The sequence below is a fragment of the Lissotriton helveticus genome, chromosome 4_2, assembly GCF_964261635.1.
Source record: "Lissotriton helveticus chromosome 4_2, aLisHel1.1, whole genome shotgun sequence".
In the NCBI taxonomy this organism is placed as follows: domain Eukaryota; kingdom Metazoa; phylum Chordata; class Amphibia; order Caudata; family Salamandridae; genus Lissotriton; species Lissotriton helveticus.
The window spans coordinates 25,023,920-25,038,688 of NC_136064.1; the positions used below are offsets into that span (position 1 = coordinate 25,023,920).

At 49.9% G+C, this 14,769-nt stretch overlaps 1 protein-coding gene across 1 annotated transcript in view; it reads left to right on the forward strand.

Moving 5' to 3' along the window:
• LOC144752163 (V-set and immunoglobulin domain-containing protein 4-like) overlaps positions 1-11,220 on the forward strand; it is a 248,192-nt gene extending 236,972 nt beyond the window's left edge. Inside the window, exon 8 of the mRNA XM_078640089.1 lies at positions 10,510-11,220. Within this exon, the coding sequence (XP_078496215.1) occupies positions 10,510-10,625 (116 nt within the window). The 3' untranslated portion in view covers positions 10,626-11,220. The remainder of the gene's footprint in view (positions 1-10,509) is intronic.
• Positions 11,221-14,769: the final 3,549 nt, after the last annotated feature.

Consider the following 14,769-nt stretch of genomic DNA (forward strand, 5'->3'; position numbering starts at 1 on the left):
TTGTCCACACCTGGTATATGCAGTGCCCTGAAAGCGATGTCATATCTGAGGCAACCTAGCACAAAAACCCGTAGCAACTTCCAAATTTGCTTCTCTCTAGCGGACTGCCTGTTGATGCCTGTTGATAATCTCCACCACTGCCATGTTGTCAACTCGAAACAAGACTTTCTTGTGTGCCAACTCTTCACCCCACAGCGTTAGTGCCACCACTAATGGGAAAAACACAAGGAAAGCTATGCTCCTCCCACCATCCTTCCACTGCTGTGGCCACTGCTCAGCACACCACCTGCCCTGCCAATAAATGCCAAATTCGTTGCTGCCTGCTGCATCAGAAAAGTTCTGCACATCCCACTGGACATGCACAAATCCTCCTTCACCCCTGTTGAGAGGCGAACATGGTGGTGAGGTAAATGATGTCCCGCCAGTGCCCGCCCAACCGCCTAGAAAATGTCCTCCCTGCCCTGACCACCCTGCATGCAAAGTTAAGATGACCGAGGAGCACCAGTTTGTCTTTCACTGTCACTTTCTGCTTGGACAGCATCCCATCCAACAGTTCCAATACTTTAACGTCTGCTGGCAAGCAAGCCCGCATTGCCACAGAATCAATTTCAATCCCTAAGAAAGACAGAGCCGTACAGGGACCCGTTGTCTTCTCCGGTGCCAACGGCACCCCCAGTTCATCCATGAGCTCATGGAAAGTGTCCAGAGCTGTCTGACACTCCGTGGAGCCGGTGAACCGACAAAGAAGAAATCGTCCAAGTAGTGCGTCACCAATGTGTGACCTGTGTGCTGCGTGAAGTACCACTGCAAGAAGGTGCTAAAACATTCAAATAAAGCACACGACGTAGAGCAACCAATCGGTAAAGCTTTGTCAACATACCATTTACCTCCAAAATGGATACCCAGAAGATCCCAATCATCTGGATGGACTGGAAGCAACTGAAATGCTGCCTTTATGTCACATTTACCCATCGATGCAGTTGCGTCCGCGGTCACTACTAGTGACATGGCCACGTCAACTGAGGAATATGAAACTGAGGCCGCCTCCTCATCAATGAAATCATTAGCGGAAAACCCCTCTGGCCATGAGAGATACTGAATTAGTCTGTATTGACCCTCCTCTTTTTTGGCACCACTCTGATTGGTGAAATAATTAAATTCTCCATTGGCCAATCATCAAAGGGGCCTTCCATTCTCCCTTCGTGCACCTCTTTGTTCAGTTTGTCTTGCACCACCTGTTTGTGTTCTGAAGCCGATTTTAGGTTATTCGCTCCAACCGCCTCTGACGTGGCCCTTGGTAACCCAGGTGAAACTCCTCTGTGAACCCCTCTAGCAGCACCCCCTTTGCCTTCAGATCCCCATACCCCTGCAGACCCTCTTCCAGCTTGACTAACCTAACCGGCTTAGGAGCCTTTGGGCCCAGCACCCTGAAGTCCTATGCCCCCACTATTATTCTGGTATTGCTGAGATTGTCACGATGTGCCTTTGCCTAGCTGCTGCCATTGCTGGCCTCCCTGTGCCTTGCCACCCCAACATTTAACCAGGGGATGGCGGCCACTACACTTTGAGCACTCCTGCTTAAACCTGCAGTACTCTCACGCGCACAGGCCCTTATTAAAGTCCCAGCATGCGCCTCCTGCCGCAGATTGTGTTGTGGCTGCACCTCCCTCCCCTCCCCGGGTGGGCTTCCCCTGAAAGGGCTGGTACACTAAAGGCAAACTGCTAGCCCTAAAGATGGTCTTACCACCTGTGGCAGACCCCATCGTGTGCTGCCACAAATCTGTGTCCAGTTCCCCCCACTTCGCTCTGGGTCCCAAGCCATACGGGCCCCAAACTCCTCATCATATTGAGCCCAAGCGTAGCCACCCCCTGTGATCTGTGCCTTTCGAATTACGTCCATGTACGTTAAAATGGCCACGCAGCTCTCGGGAAACTTTATGTAATAAACACTGGCATAAATTAAAAACGCTGCCGTCCAATTCTCTATGGTTAACGGCACCTTAGGCATCTTGGTCAACTCATATTCCTCCTCCTTAGGGCCCTCCTTAAACCTTACCTCCATGTGTAGGAGCTTCAGCATTTCCACATATTCACCTTTCCAAATACGCTCCTTGGTTGCCAGCATTAAGTGAGCCCCCAAAGGCTTTGTCACTCCCTTATAAGGCAGTTTCTTAATTTTCAACTCTTTACTCTCCAAAGGCTCCTTTCCACCCCTGCCGCCTCTGTATTCATCCCGCTCTCTACCTTGGCGCCCTGTGCTACTCCCCGATCCCGTGTAATCTCCCTTCAATCTCTCCCCCACTCCCTCCTTCTCTGTCCCCACAGACACCATTTTTTTTTTTTTTTATATTTTTTTTTTAAAACCTTTATTGAAAGACACGTAGAAGTACAAGCGCAGGCCTACAACCACAGGGGCCGGCCGCAAAAGCAGGAGAGTCAAAAAAAGGGCAACATCAATGCGTACAATAGAATGAATACAGGATAGACGTGAAATAAAGACGGTAAACAGTCAGCGCCAGGATAAGAAAGGTTTCATTTTACATTTTATAGAGGAGGCAGCAACCATATCTACCGGGCGCCACGCAACATATACAGAAAAAAAGGGGGGGGCGGGAGGGAGACAGCCCCCCACGCAATCAAATAACCCTAGTAGGGCAAAGCCCAAAGACCTCCCACGCCCAGCAAAGGTCCAAAAATAAAGGACAAATGTCAGCGAACAAATAACGTGGACGCCACATGTACAGCCCTCCCGCCCCGGAAAAGGAGAAAGTGCGGACACGTACGAAACAAAGGAGCGAAGATAAAGGGACATAGCCCACCCCCTGAAAAAGCAAAAAGGGACCATAGAATAAAACAAACTAAAATAACAAACACCCCCCCCACCCTACATCACTGTAATGGCTACGGCCTACCCCACTAAACAGCGTGCCTGTCGCCCAGAGTCACCCGAAATATAGAAGAAAGAGAAAGGGAATAATAACAAAGAAAGAGAGAGAAGGAGAGGAAAAAGAAGGATAGGAGAGGAGAGGAGCCAGCGATCGAAACATGGAATACTACCCCACCCGCAACAACGGATCACCAATCGAGGTCGAAAAGGACATTGAAAAAAGCCCACACAAGGATGAAAAACAAGAACTAACCAAAATAATGAGGCCTGGAGATGCCATTTAAAAGGGTCCCACAGGTACTCCGGCACAATCACCCCTGTCCACTTTTATGAAGAGTCGAGCTTCCAGACCCCGCCACGGCCGAAAAGCAGAATGATACCGTGGGTCCATACCAGTCCAGGAAGGCCAGTGGGATCTCCGCAAAACACCGTCCCGGCCAACAAGAAGCAACCAGGAGAACTCGGCAGCAGTCAGAATGCAAAAGTACCTCAACGATCCACGTGGCCAAGCACAATATCTGGGCTGTCCAGCACGAAGCAGAGAAATCAGGATGTAGGAAACACTGCAGCATCGGCACCGGGTCCACATGATCCCATGGAATCAAACACCCAGCTGGAGATCCCAGCACAGCAGCCGGAGAAGTTTCAACCATTACAATTCGGGAAGACGACACCGCGTCACAAAATGGCGGAGCAGCCATGGCGGAGATCCGCGACTCCAAGTCTCGGCATTTCAAGGACAGGTCGATCCCCAGAGCAGCCAGGGCAGACAAGACAGCACTCCGAGCAGGGGCCGCCCGAATCAAACGAGGGCTGGAGAGAACAAATGCAGCAATTTCCCCGTCTCCAGGAGAAAGACTCTCCGAGGGGCCATCCGCCATCTTAAGCACAGCGCCCGCCGCCATCATCGTGGGCGCCTCCAAGTCCACCAGGAGCACCGGCGGCCCCAGGGCACACAACCGATCCGCGGCGGATGGCGCTCGGCGGAAAAAGGAGAGTCACCAGAAGAACGGGCGTGCTCCCCACAACACTCGGGGGGAGCCCAGCACCGGACCCCGGGCGGGACAAGCAACAGGAGTGGGCTACCCACTTGAGGGGTGCCGGACAGCGCGGCTTCTCTTCTTCGGGCCGGCAGGCAATCGGACATACGGGGTGGCCCACCCGCGGGGGTGGGTCCGCTCCAGGGCTTCCGGCCCGCGGCTCTCAGGCTCCCAGCATCGGGTCTCTCCACCGATTCCGGACCGCCGGTACTCCGAGCATCTCCGGGCAAGCACAGCACTCGAGGCCCCGGCTTCAGGGCCGGGAAGGCCAGCAAGGCAACAGGGGCAGAACGCCGAAATGACTGCACGCCAGAGCCCCGGAAAAGGATGGTAAGTGAAGGCTCTTCCTTGGTGACCAAATTCGGAACACCCCGAACAGGATGAAATACAGGATAGGTGGCGGGGAGGAAGAAATCACGGAGCGAGGCGGTTATGCGACTGTTCCGATCGCCATCTTGGCTCCTCCCCCCACAGACACCATTTTAGGTTTGGCCTGTGGCTCACCTGGCTCTAAGGAGGGTGCCCGGACGGAATCCGACCGTCTTGCCACTAGCTTTGTGTGATCCACTGCCTGAGGAGCCCTCACCGAGGGGCCATACTCTCTCCTGTATCCCGACACCGGTGCCCCCGTTTTAGTGCAAAACACTAAAAGACACATAAGAGGCCCCCCCCCTCATCCAGCAATTCCCCTTCTTCTGGGCTATCCTTATCATAATCCAACACAATTGGCTCCTCCACCTGGAGCGCATCATTAGCAAAATCCACACCACAGGCCCTACCGGACCCAGCATGCCCTACACTGGCCCTAAAGGACCCGGCATGCATTCCTTGCGGGGGAGCCACCTGTACAAGCCGATACTTCCCCATCCGTTGACCTCTCTGAAATTTCGTCTTCGCTGGCTTGGCAGACCACCTTGACCTGCTTGTCGTTGGGGCCAGCGAGGTCGTACTGGATCTTCGTATGCTTGCTCCTACGATTTCCCCTGCCGGTTCGGGTTGCGCCGCGCAAGGCTCTACCCTCCCTACACCTCAGTGTAATTGGGCCGCTCCTCGCCCTCCGAGTCCGCTGCACTGCGACGCTCCGTTCCCTGTAAAGAAAAAGTTTGGACTGATGTGCTGGGTCCCTCGCTTCTGAGCTCTGTGCCTGAACCCTGCCAGCACGGTCAAATGCCCTGGCCAACCGCCCCTTATCTTGACCTGTCTGCTCTGACCTTCAAACCCATACCAAGGGTGAGAATCCCCCCTACATCCTCCCCGCTCCACTCCAACATTGCTTTGACTACAGCAAAAGCAGGGCCCCAACCCCTGCCCCCTCCCCCCCTGCTCCCTGCCACCGCGCACCCCTTCTGACCCAGAAGGAAAGATGTCCCGGCCCTCCCAAGCAGGGCCTCTCCCTGCTGGATCCAGCTCGCCCACCACCTCAGAATCCAGACCCATAACGCTGCCCCCGGCACCATCCCCCAAGCCAGGTCTCAAGCACCAAGTTGGAGGCCCCAGACTCACTCCGATTATATGGGAGGCCTACCCAGTCGGCCACTGCTCCCCGACCGAATGACACACTGTGGTGCCCACCCACCTGGGCCCATTCCCCATCCCCCCTGGAACCCCCCCACTAACCAGGTCCCCCCCTTTACCGAGCCTGGAGGCAAAAAAAAAAGAGAGGGCTACCCAAGTTCCCCTCAAAGCTGGCCTCCAGATCCACCACCGAAAAAGGCTCTCTCTCCTTGCCCCGTGCCTGAGACTGGGGCTCTCCTGTCTCTCCCACGCCAGTGAGAGGTGCATGGAAACTGGGGCTCCCCAAACCCCCGCCCAGCTGCCCTGCTCCTCCCTCCACGGCGCGCCCGCGGGGGAATCCCTCGGCACCACACCCACCTCCCAGCGGTATGCACCTGTTACAACGCATTCGTTACTCCGCACTACCATTACAACGCGACTTTTATAACGCATACCATTACAACGCATTGCGCTGGGGGGCGCTATAGGATAGGGAATGGTATAATTTACTATCCAACACCTTCCCTAGGGTCCACGGGGACTGGAGTTAGAATAGTAAATTATACTTACCACTATCCAGCACCCCAAAGCGCTATGCGTTGTAATGGTATGCGTTGTAATGGTCGCGTTGTAATGGTAGGTAGTTGTAACGGTATGCGGAGTAACGTCATACATCCCCTCCCAGCTGCTTCGCCCCTCCCTCACAACTAAACAGGCAGCGCGCGGTCCCAAAGGCAGGCCGCCATCTCCCGCCGCCTCAGGTGAAATGCGCGCGGCTGACAGCGAGGCTGCGCGCCTCCCGCCGCCAAGCCTCCCACCACGCTTCCCAAGTACAGCAGGAGAGGAGCCAGCCTTTTCCAAGGGCCTGAGGCCTGGAACGACTCCTGTGAATCCACCACTGGATCCGCTCGCTTCCCCAGAGATACCCAGTCCCCCATCTCCATACCAGCCGCCATCCCAGCACCCTCCCCACCCCCGATCCGCCCAGCACACGCCGGGCCGCCTTCTTGCCAGGTGCCAGGTGCACAGCCCGTTCACTCACCGGGGAGATGCGCCGTCATTTAAGCGTGGTGCAGGAGGTCGCCGCAACGCCTGCTGCGCAGGGCGTGCTGGCCCTGTGCCGACGACCATATCCATCTTGCCTGCCTCGCTTAGCAACCAAAGGGCCTCCAACACACGATAGTCCTCCATTGCCCAGTTAAGACCGCCTCCAATATACTATCGTCAAACAATCGCTCCAAACCACCCTGCCCCTAAACTGCCTACCTAAAACCACTAAACCGCTCCAAAAATACTTAAAAATTAACACTGTGCCTAAGCTCCCAGCCACCAGGTCACCAAACCTAAAATGGTGGCCGAGAGCAGGAACCAAAGAATTGATAATTGGGCTCCATTTAGGCTACAAAAATAAAAGCCCAAAACAAAATAGCAGTATGATTTTGTGTCTAAGATTTCCTAATGCCAAAACTGCTTTCTCCCACAGCAGGCATTTTGAGCCACAGTGACAAAGGCACGTTTCTGCCTTTCCTCAGCTCGAAGTCACCAACTGCTGCATCACTTGTAATAATGCTCTTCAGTTGTGCACACAATAGTAAAAGCTCCAATGCTTCCGTGCAGCCAGCCAGAATGAGACACAGAGGAGAGATGCAGCCTCTGACTGTCCATCCTCTCTGGCATGCCCTTGACCTGCAGCTTTCGGTTCCAGCCAATGCCCATCTGCCAGCCCAGCCAGAGACCACGCAAATCAAGACAAAGCAAGGCCACTATGTGAAAACTGCCACTATACAAAACGCTGATCTTGCTCAGCACTCCATTATTCATCAGAATTATCTTGACATTTTCACCCAACTGCTGCCACTATTCACAATTGCTTTGGGAGTGTATTGTAAGGTTAGCGCTTCGAGGCCTTGCTTTGTCTTGATTGGCATAATGAAGAATGCCGTCGCGCTCGTAGGATGAGCCACGCACCAATATTAATCCGAGGTGGACACTCAGAGAGATAGTTTCGGCAATTAGACACACACTAAACTGTTTCCTGCAGTCACGTGATGCCGCTGCATCCGGCCCGGGCTGACTCACAGCACCAGTTGTGATAATGAATGCTGCAGCTAGCGCAGGCTGGCGTGAACCACACTTCTTGCTTGGCACTCATGAAAACTTACTATGCACAGTGAGTGTGTACCGAAGCTGTTTTCTCACGAGTGCTTGAGCGGCGCTTTCCGTCCCGCTTGTCTCTGTCTGCTCTGGGTCAGCGCCGGTGGAGTTAAGGAGGTGCTATAATGCATGAATTCTTCAGTGTCTAGGTCTCTTCCATCCGGCTTTAGGAATGTAAGTAATACACTTCTTCTGTCTTGGAAAAAAAACTCCCCTTAATTTTGCACACTAGGCCAGGTCTGAGGTATTCTAAATGGATCCTGCAAGTTGCCAGCACTTTGGGTTACTGAGACACACCATGCATGTACACACACAAACATGCACAACATACACTAGGGACGTTAACACTAGGATCCAGGTAAATGCATAGAACCAGAATTTACAAGAGTCGTACAGTTGCCTCCTCTCCAGCAACACAGATAAAAGAGGTCTGGCCCCAGATGTGGATTAGCAAAATCTGGTACACTGCCACCACCACTCCATGTGGTATGTTATATTATGTTATGTTATGTTATTTTATTTTATAAAGCGCACAGATGCCGCAGCCAAGAGGCGTCCCGGCGCTTAAGGAATGGTAAAAACACAACACAGGAAATTAAAACCAAAAGGAGAAACTAAACAGTGGTAAATAAGAAGGTCTTCAAGGTCTTTCTAAAAGAAAGCAGATCAGGGATGGAACGAATAGGGGCAGGCAGAGAGTTCCAGAGAGCTGCCGCCATCACAGAAAAAGAGCGTCCGCCCATCCTTGCTCTTTTAAAACGTGGCACTACAGCAAGATTAGTCCCTGAGGAGCGAAGAGCTCTAGAAGGCACATAGTGGCAAATTGTTTGTGAAAGAATAGGGGGAGAACCTAGCTTCAGGATTTTAAAAGTTAGACAAAGAGCCTTAAATTTGATTCTTTGCCCAACAGGCAGCCAGTGAAGATCCTGAATCGTGCGACGTGCAGAAACAAACTTCGGGAGGCCGACCAGCATCCTAGCGGCCGCATTTTGCACCCTCTGCAGGCGCACCAATTCTGCTTGGTTAACGCCCAGGAGCAGCGAGCTGGCATAATCTAATCTAGCCAGGACCGTAGCTTGAACAATAATCTGTCTCGTATCAGCATCAAAGAACTTAAAAATAGGTCGGAGACACCGCAAGGCACCGAAGCAAGTACCGGCAACTCGCTTAGTGTGGGTGGTGAATGAGAGCTTATCATCCAACCACACCCCCAAATTCCTGACTTCGGCCACCGAGATAGGAACAGGGCCCAGTTCAGGTGGCCACCACTGATCACCCCAGAGCTCGCTTTCCCTACCAAAAATAATAACCTCGGTTTTAGAGGCATTAAGTTGGAGTCGATTGTTCCCCATCCAGCCCGCCACAGCTTTTAGCGCGGACTGAAAAGTAGCAGCATCCATGTTGGACTCCCCATTAAGTGCCACCGCCAGCTGCGTGTCATCGGCGTATGACACCATGGAGAGACCAAAGCTATGGGCAACCTCTGCCAACGGTTGAACATATAAATTAAATAAGGTAGGGCTTAGGGCCGAACCCTGCGGGACACCCTGTGAGATCGGACGGGGAGCAGAGACAAAAGGGGGAGTGGACACCTTAAAAGTTCGATCAGTAAGGAAAGATCGAAACCACTCGAGCGCTCTCTCTATAACTCCGGCCTCCTCCAGGCGATGTAGGAGGATCTGATGGGACACCGTGTCAAAGGCGGCACTGAGATCCAATAGGATCAGTGCCGCCGTTTGACCCTGGTCTAACATCCTCCTGATGTTCTCCACCACTGCTAGAAGAGCCGTCTCGGTACTGTGACCCGCACGGAACCCATTCTGCGAGTTGTCCAGTATCTTAGCTTCCTGCAGATGGAGTTACAGGATGCGATTAGCATGAGATTCTGCTAATTTGGCCAGCCAGGGCAGCAGGGAAATAGGCCGGTAGTGTTCCGATTTAGTGGGATCGAGAGCCGGCTTTTTAAGATTAGGAATGATGGTAGCCTGCTTCCAAGCACTAGGAACACAGCCGGTGTTAAAGGACAACTCAATAAGACTGTGCATGACCGGATAGCAGCACTCAGCAAGTTCCTGAAATTGAATGGGTCTCATGGGGTCATCAGGTGAGCCGGATTTCACCTTCATTGTCAGGGTTTTAAACTCCTCTAGAGTAGGACTGGGAATAGTCAGCAATGATGAGGAGGCCTTAGGTACGATGTTATTCTCTTCGATGGAAAGCTGGGAGAATGACCTATAAATGGCCTCAACCTTTTCGACAAAAAATGACGCCAAGTCCTCACAATGCTCTGGGGAGGCTACTAGAGTAGTAGACTGGTTTTTTTTACTTGTAAGGTCTTTACAGACCCTAAAGATAACCTTTGTGGGATTCTTACTATTTTTTATCTCCCGAGAGTAAAAGGCCGCTCTAGCAGAACAGATGGCCCGGTGGTACACTCTAGTGCAGGCTCTATAAGCCGACTTGAGGTCAGCGTCATAGGTATACCCATGACAGGAACAGTAGTCCGCTGTCACTACAATGGGGGCATGCTTGATGGACCCCTCAAGGTCACAGGGCAGGTCAAGAACCACACTGATGTCAGTGGACAGGCCTAGGCATCGGCACACATTCTAGATTAGTATGAGGCAATGGCTAACACCAGGATACCAGATACATACAATTGTGCACTCTGGGCATGAGAACATGTCTGCATACCATGATGGGACATTCAGATCCCAACATCTATACTTATATATGTTTACAATATTCTGATAGTCAATAAATATTTTGTCTGCAATATGTTTTGAGAACACTGTTAAAAAAAGAATAGTCTAGCAGTAAACCATGTGTATTTTTAAGGCTCTTTGAATACTTGTTTATAAGTTTGTACTTGAATGTGTTTATATACTTGTTTATGATCAGACTTTGAAACATTGTTTTTTTTTTCTCCCTTAGGTGAATTTTCCTTTTTTATGTTTTTATCATGCAACACTTTGCGCCTGCTGTGTTGGATGCATTTCATTATTTGCTTACTGCAATCATCTGAAAGAATTAATGGTGTTTTTAACTAGGATATTGTTTTTCGTTCTTTAATGTCACTATAATTCATATTTTGCATATCACAGTTAATACATTTTAAGGCTGTACCGGTGAAGGCTCATTTCCACATTGAAGTGCTACTCACTATATTAATGGGACCCTTTCACGTCTACGCATTGGTACATTCCAGAGCCTCTGGCTGTTCAGCAGAAGATGAATCTACGAACCAAGAAAACATCAAGAGGGAGGCTCTTCCCGTTGTCATGAACAACCACGAAAAGTAGTACTCTGTATTTACTATGGCTGGTCCCCCTTGTTTTAATAAAGGACTGATTACAGAAGCAACTGCACAGCTCAATAGAGGCAACAGTTTAAATTAAGAAGACATTGTGCTTCGCTGAGTTAATGTTGCTATCAGCGCTGTAGTATAGTGCTTCGTTTCATGGCAAGATATTTGTAATCATGTTGTTCAAGTTTGTGAGATGAGAAGATTTTAATAACCTGGCTAGGCGTGATCTACCTTGTATGCGGCGTCCCGGGGCTTCATCTTCTTCTCTGCGCCGACTTCTTCCAAACCAAATGCGCATGCGCGGCAGGCCGCGCATGCAAATTTGGTTGGATGAAGTCGGCGCAAAGAAGATGAAGCCCCGGGACGCCGCATGAAAGGTAAGTGCTTTTCTTTATCTTTTAACCAATTAAAAACCAAAATTAGGGGTGTAGAAGAAGGCGGGAGGGAGGCGGGCGGCGGGCAACTTCGCTCCGTCCACGGGTGTGCGTAGTGTTGCCTACTACGCCTACTTTGCGATTCGCGTAGTAGGCAACACTACGTGCACTCCGTGGGGCAGAGCGAAGTGCTCTGCCCAGGGTTAGGTAAAGGATGCTTCCCATAAATACCTGGAGAGGTCAAAACAACGGTGTGTGCACTAAAGCTAGGACGAGGTGAATGCATTATTGGTAATATATAAATACTAAAGGTTATTGTATATAACAATAAGCAACCTTAGCAAAGTTTGATGGAAAAGGTCATAACTTTTCATTCCCACATTTGCATGAAAATTCTGACTCGCAAGAGTTTTTTTTGAAAGCTGAGCTTGCAGACTAAAACTCTGAATGCATTTACAATCGTGCATAGGAAATCCTTGTAAAAGGTATGCACGCATTTGTCAAATGACATTTATGGCTGGATCTGTGCCTGGTCAATATGACACTGCTGCTGCCTGCATCCTGAAGTGACAAGCATTCAAACCTGTTGCGTGCAGGTTACAGACAGAGTGATGTAATCCATTTAATATATATTTTTCCGGACAGAGGAATTAGCATATAGCTGTTTTCAGAGTTCAATGACCCCCATACACTGGCAAGCTACATTCGTGCTGGCAGCCAGTGGTGAAAGATACACACACATCAACAATATGGCATAGGGCCCGAGGCCCATCAGTTACAAAGAAGGGTGTGCTTGTATGTGTTTGTGTTTTCAGGTATCTGGAAAGAGTGGGAGTTGGTGTTTAGACTGGGAAACACACAAGAATAAACTTTGCGATGGTGCACCCGTTTGTGCGTCTTCTACAGGGGGAGCAATGAACTGCCTTTAAAACTGGGATTGCTGATTTAAAGTGAAATTTAGGGGCCACAGAAAGAAATCACCGCCAGAGAGACGGGGTCACAAAGCAAATAAACAGCGTGCGCTACACCAACAAACACGGATGCTCTCCTTCCCGCACAAAAATCACACTTACTGATGGCTTTTTCCAGAAGCTGTTCTAATGTTCTTAGAGTAGAAAAGCAATGCGAGTCCACACAATCTAACGACTTTGAGATTCTACATCCCCCACCTCGCCCCCTTTGGTCCTCCTCATGTGCCCCTCCCTCTCATCCGTACATTTCGAATATTGGATAATTGTCACTTTAGAAGAATTTCTGCCTTGAAGATTCAGTCATTGTGCGCGAGTCTCTACAGAACCTGGGGCCAGATGTAGGTAGGCCAATACCGGTCGGTAACGGCCGATTTCGGCCGTTACCGACTGGTATTTGGGAATTGACATGTAGGGGGCATTTTATTTACAGAATCGGTATATTTACAGATTCGGTAAATTTACAGAATCGGTAAAATACCGATTCGGTAAATTTACCGATTCTGTAAATCAATATGTAGGTGGCGCTGTAATCAGTGCCACAGGCCCTTACCGAATCGTTATTTACCATGGAATACTATTCCATGGTAAATAACGAATTTCAGTGTACATGGACATCTGTGCATGTACACCTGTGCCATGTGGCACACAAACATGCCCTGAGGGCATGTATGCGTGTCACATGGCACACAAGCCAGAAACAGGGGTGCAACAGGGTGTCGAAGTGACACCTTGTGCCCCTTGTAAAATCGGTAATTTTAACGATTCGGTAACTACCGAATCGGTTTTTGCGATTGAATCCTATGGGCTTCAAGGCCCATAGGAATCAATGGCAAATACCGATTCAGTAATTACCGAATCGGTAATTATCGAATCTTACCGATTCGGTATTTTTACCGAATTTTTTACCTACATAGCAATTACCGAATTGTAAATACCGAATCGCTAAAATTCGGTATTTACCATTCGGTAATTTGCTATTACCTACATCTGGGCCCTGATTCTGTGAACTAGGACCCAAGAATGAAAACTGGATTATGTTTACAAAAACATATATGAATCAAGCACAAAGAGCTTAGGGTTTTATGTTTAGTTGTTAAAAAAAGATATGTGAGTCAGAAAATGTCTTCTGCCCCACGAAAGGCTTGTTATGCTAATGATAATTGTTATGCTAATGTACAACGCTCAATTGCACCGCTTCGTAGATTAAAGATGTTTCAATATCTTCTGCTTCGTATTCCTGCCTTTAAGACTCCTTATATTGCATGTTTTCCAATAAAGGCTTGCTGGTTAACAAATTGGGGTTTACTACGGTGAATGCAAATATTTGCTAGTTCAATAACTCATTCATTCCAGGAGTCGTTATTCAGGTTAATGCTCTATTCAAGTTTATGGAACATCCTTTTCAGAATGGAACATTACTCATTTATGTGCACCACAATTTCCTTTTTGTACGTGAATATTTTATGCAAAGGCATAGCTGCCAAGTTTTCAGTGCACTTATGTGTGACATTTCCACCTTTTCAATGTACTTATGTGTGAGATTTCAAGTCTTATGTGTGACACTTTGAGTGACACTTTATGGTGAGTAGAAAATGCAGCTATGTTGAAGTAATGACGTACTTGTCTAAAAGTACAACCTTTTGTGACGTGGCAGTGGTCTCGAAATAATCTACAGATAGCTGCAACACTCCTGAAGAAGCCTATGCGAGAAGGCCATGGCTTGTGTTTACTCCTTGGCCTGGATGCAGAAAAGTCTCACACTCTTCTCTGGCTCACAGGACATCCTGGTGCGAAGGATGCAAAGGGAGAGGAGATCCAGCATCTGCCACCCTCACCAGGGCCGGCTTTAGGCATGTGAAAGCTGTGCACCTGCACAGGGCCACCAAACCCCAGGGGCCACCACACCAATATATATCCTTAATATATTAATCCTCTGAGGATGGATACATATTTGCGTGGTGGCCCCTGGCAGGGATTTGGCGGCCTCTGGCTCTGTTCCACTTCTAAACACCCTGACCCCCTCCCCTCTTTACTGGCCTGCGCGCTCCGCCCCGCCCAGACCCTCTCTTCCGGGCCCCCTACCTACGCTCCCTGCCCAGGGCCACCATGAGCCTAGAGCCGGCCCTGCCCTCACATAAAGATCTTCAGTGACCTCATCTAGTTTTTTATGCAGGCAATATTCCAGTTTTTATATCTAAGGTCTGATGTTGGTGGTGGACAGTTACAAACTATGCAACAGGTTTTGTGAAACGATATTAAACAGCACATGTATCCATTGAAGCCATACAGCAGCCTCTCGGCAGCGACTGAGTGCTGGAGGTTTCTGGTGCAGTGTGCACAGGAGGCACCTGAACTCTGGAGACCCTGTCTGCCACCCACATGGACCACAATACTTGCTGTAGGAGCAAAACATTCAGGCATCAGTTAACATGTGAAAAGCAGCCACTGTGCTGGTCGTGCCTATACAGAGGGATACTTTCAAACAGAAACCCCACCCTGGCCTGTCCTTGTAACACACTGAGGGCCAGAAAGGTAGCTGGAC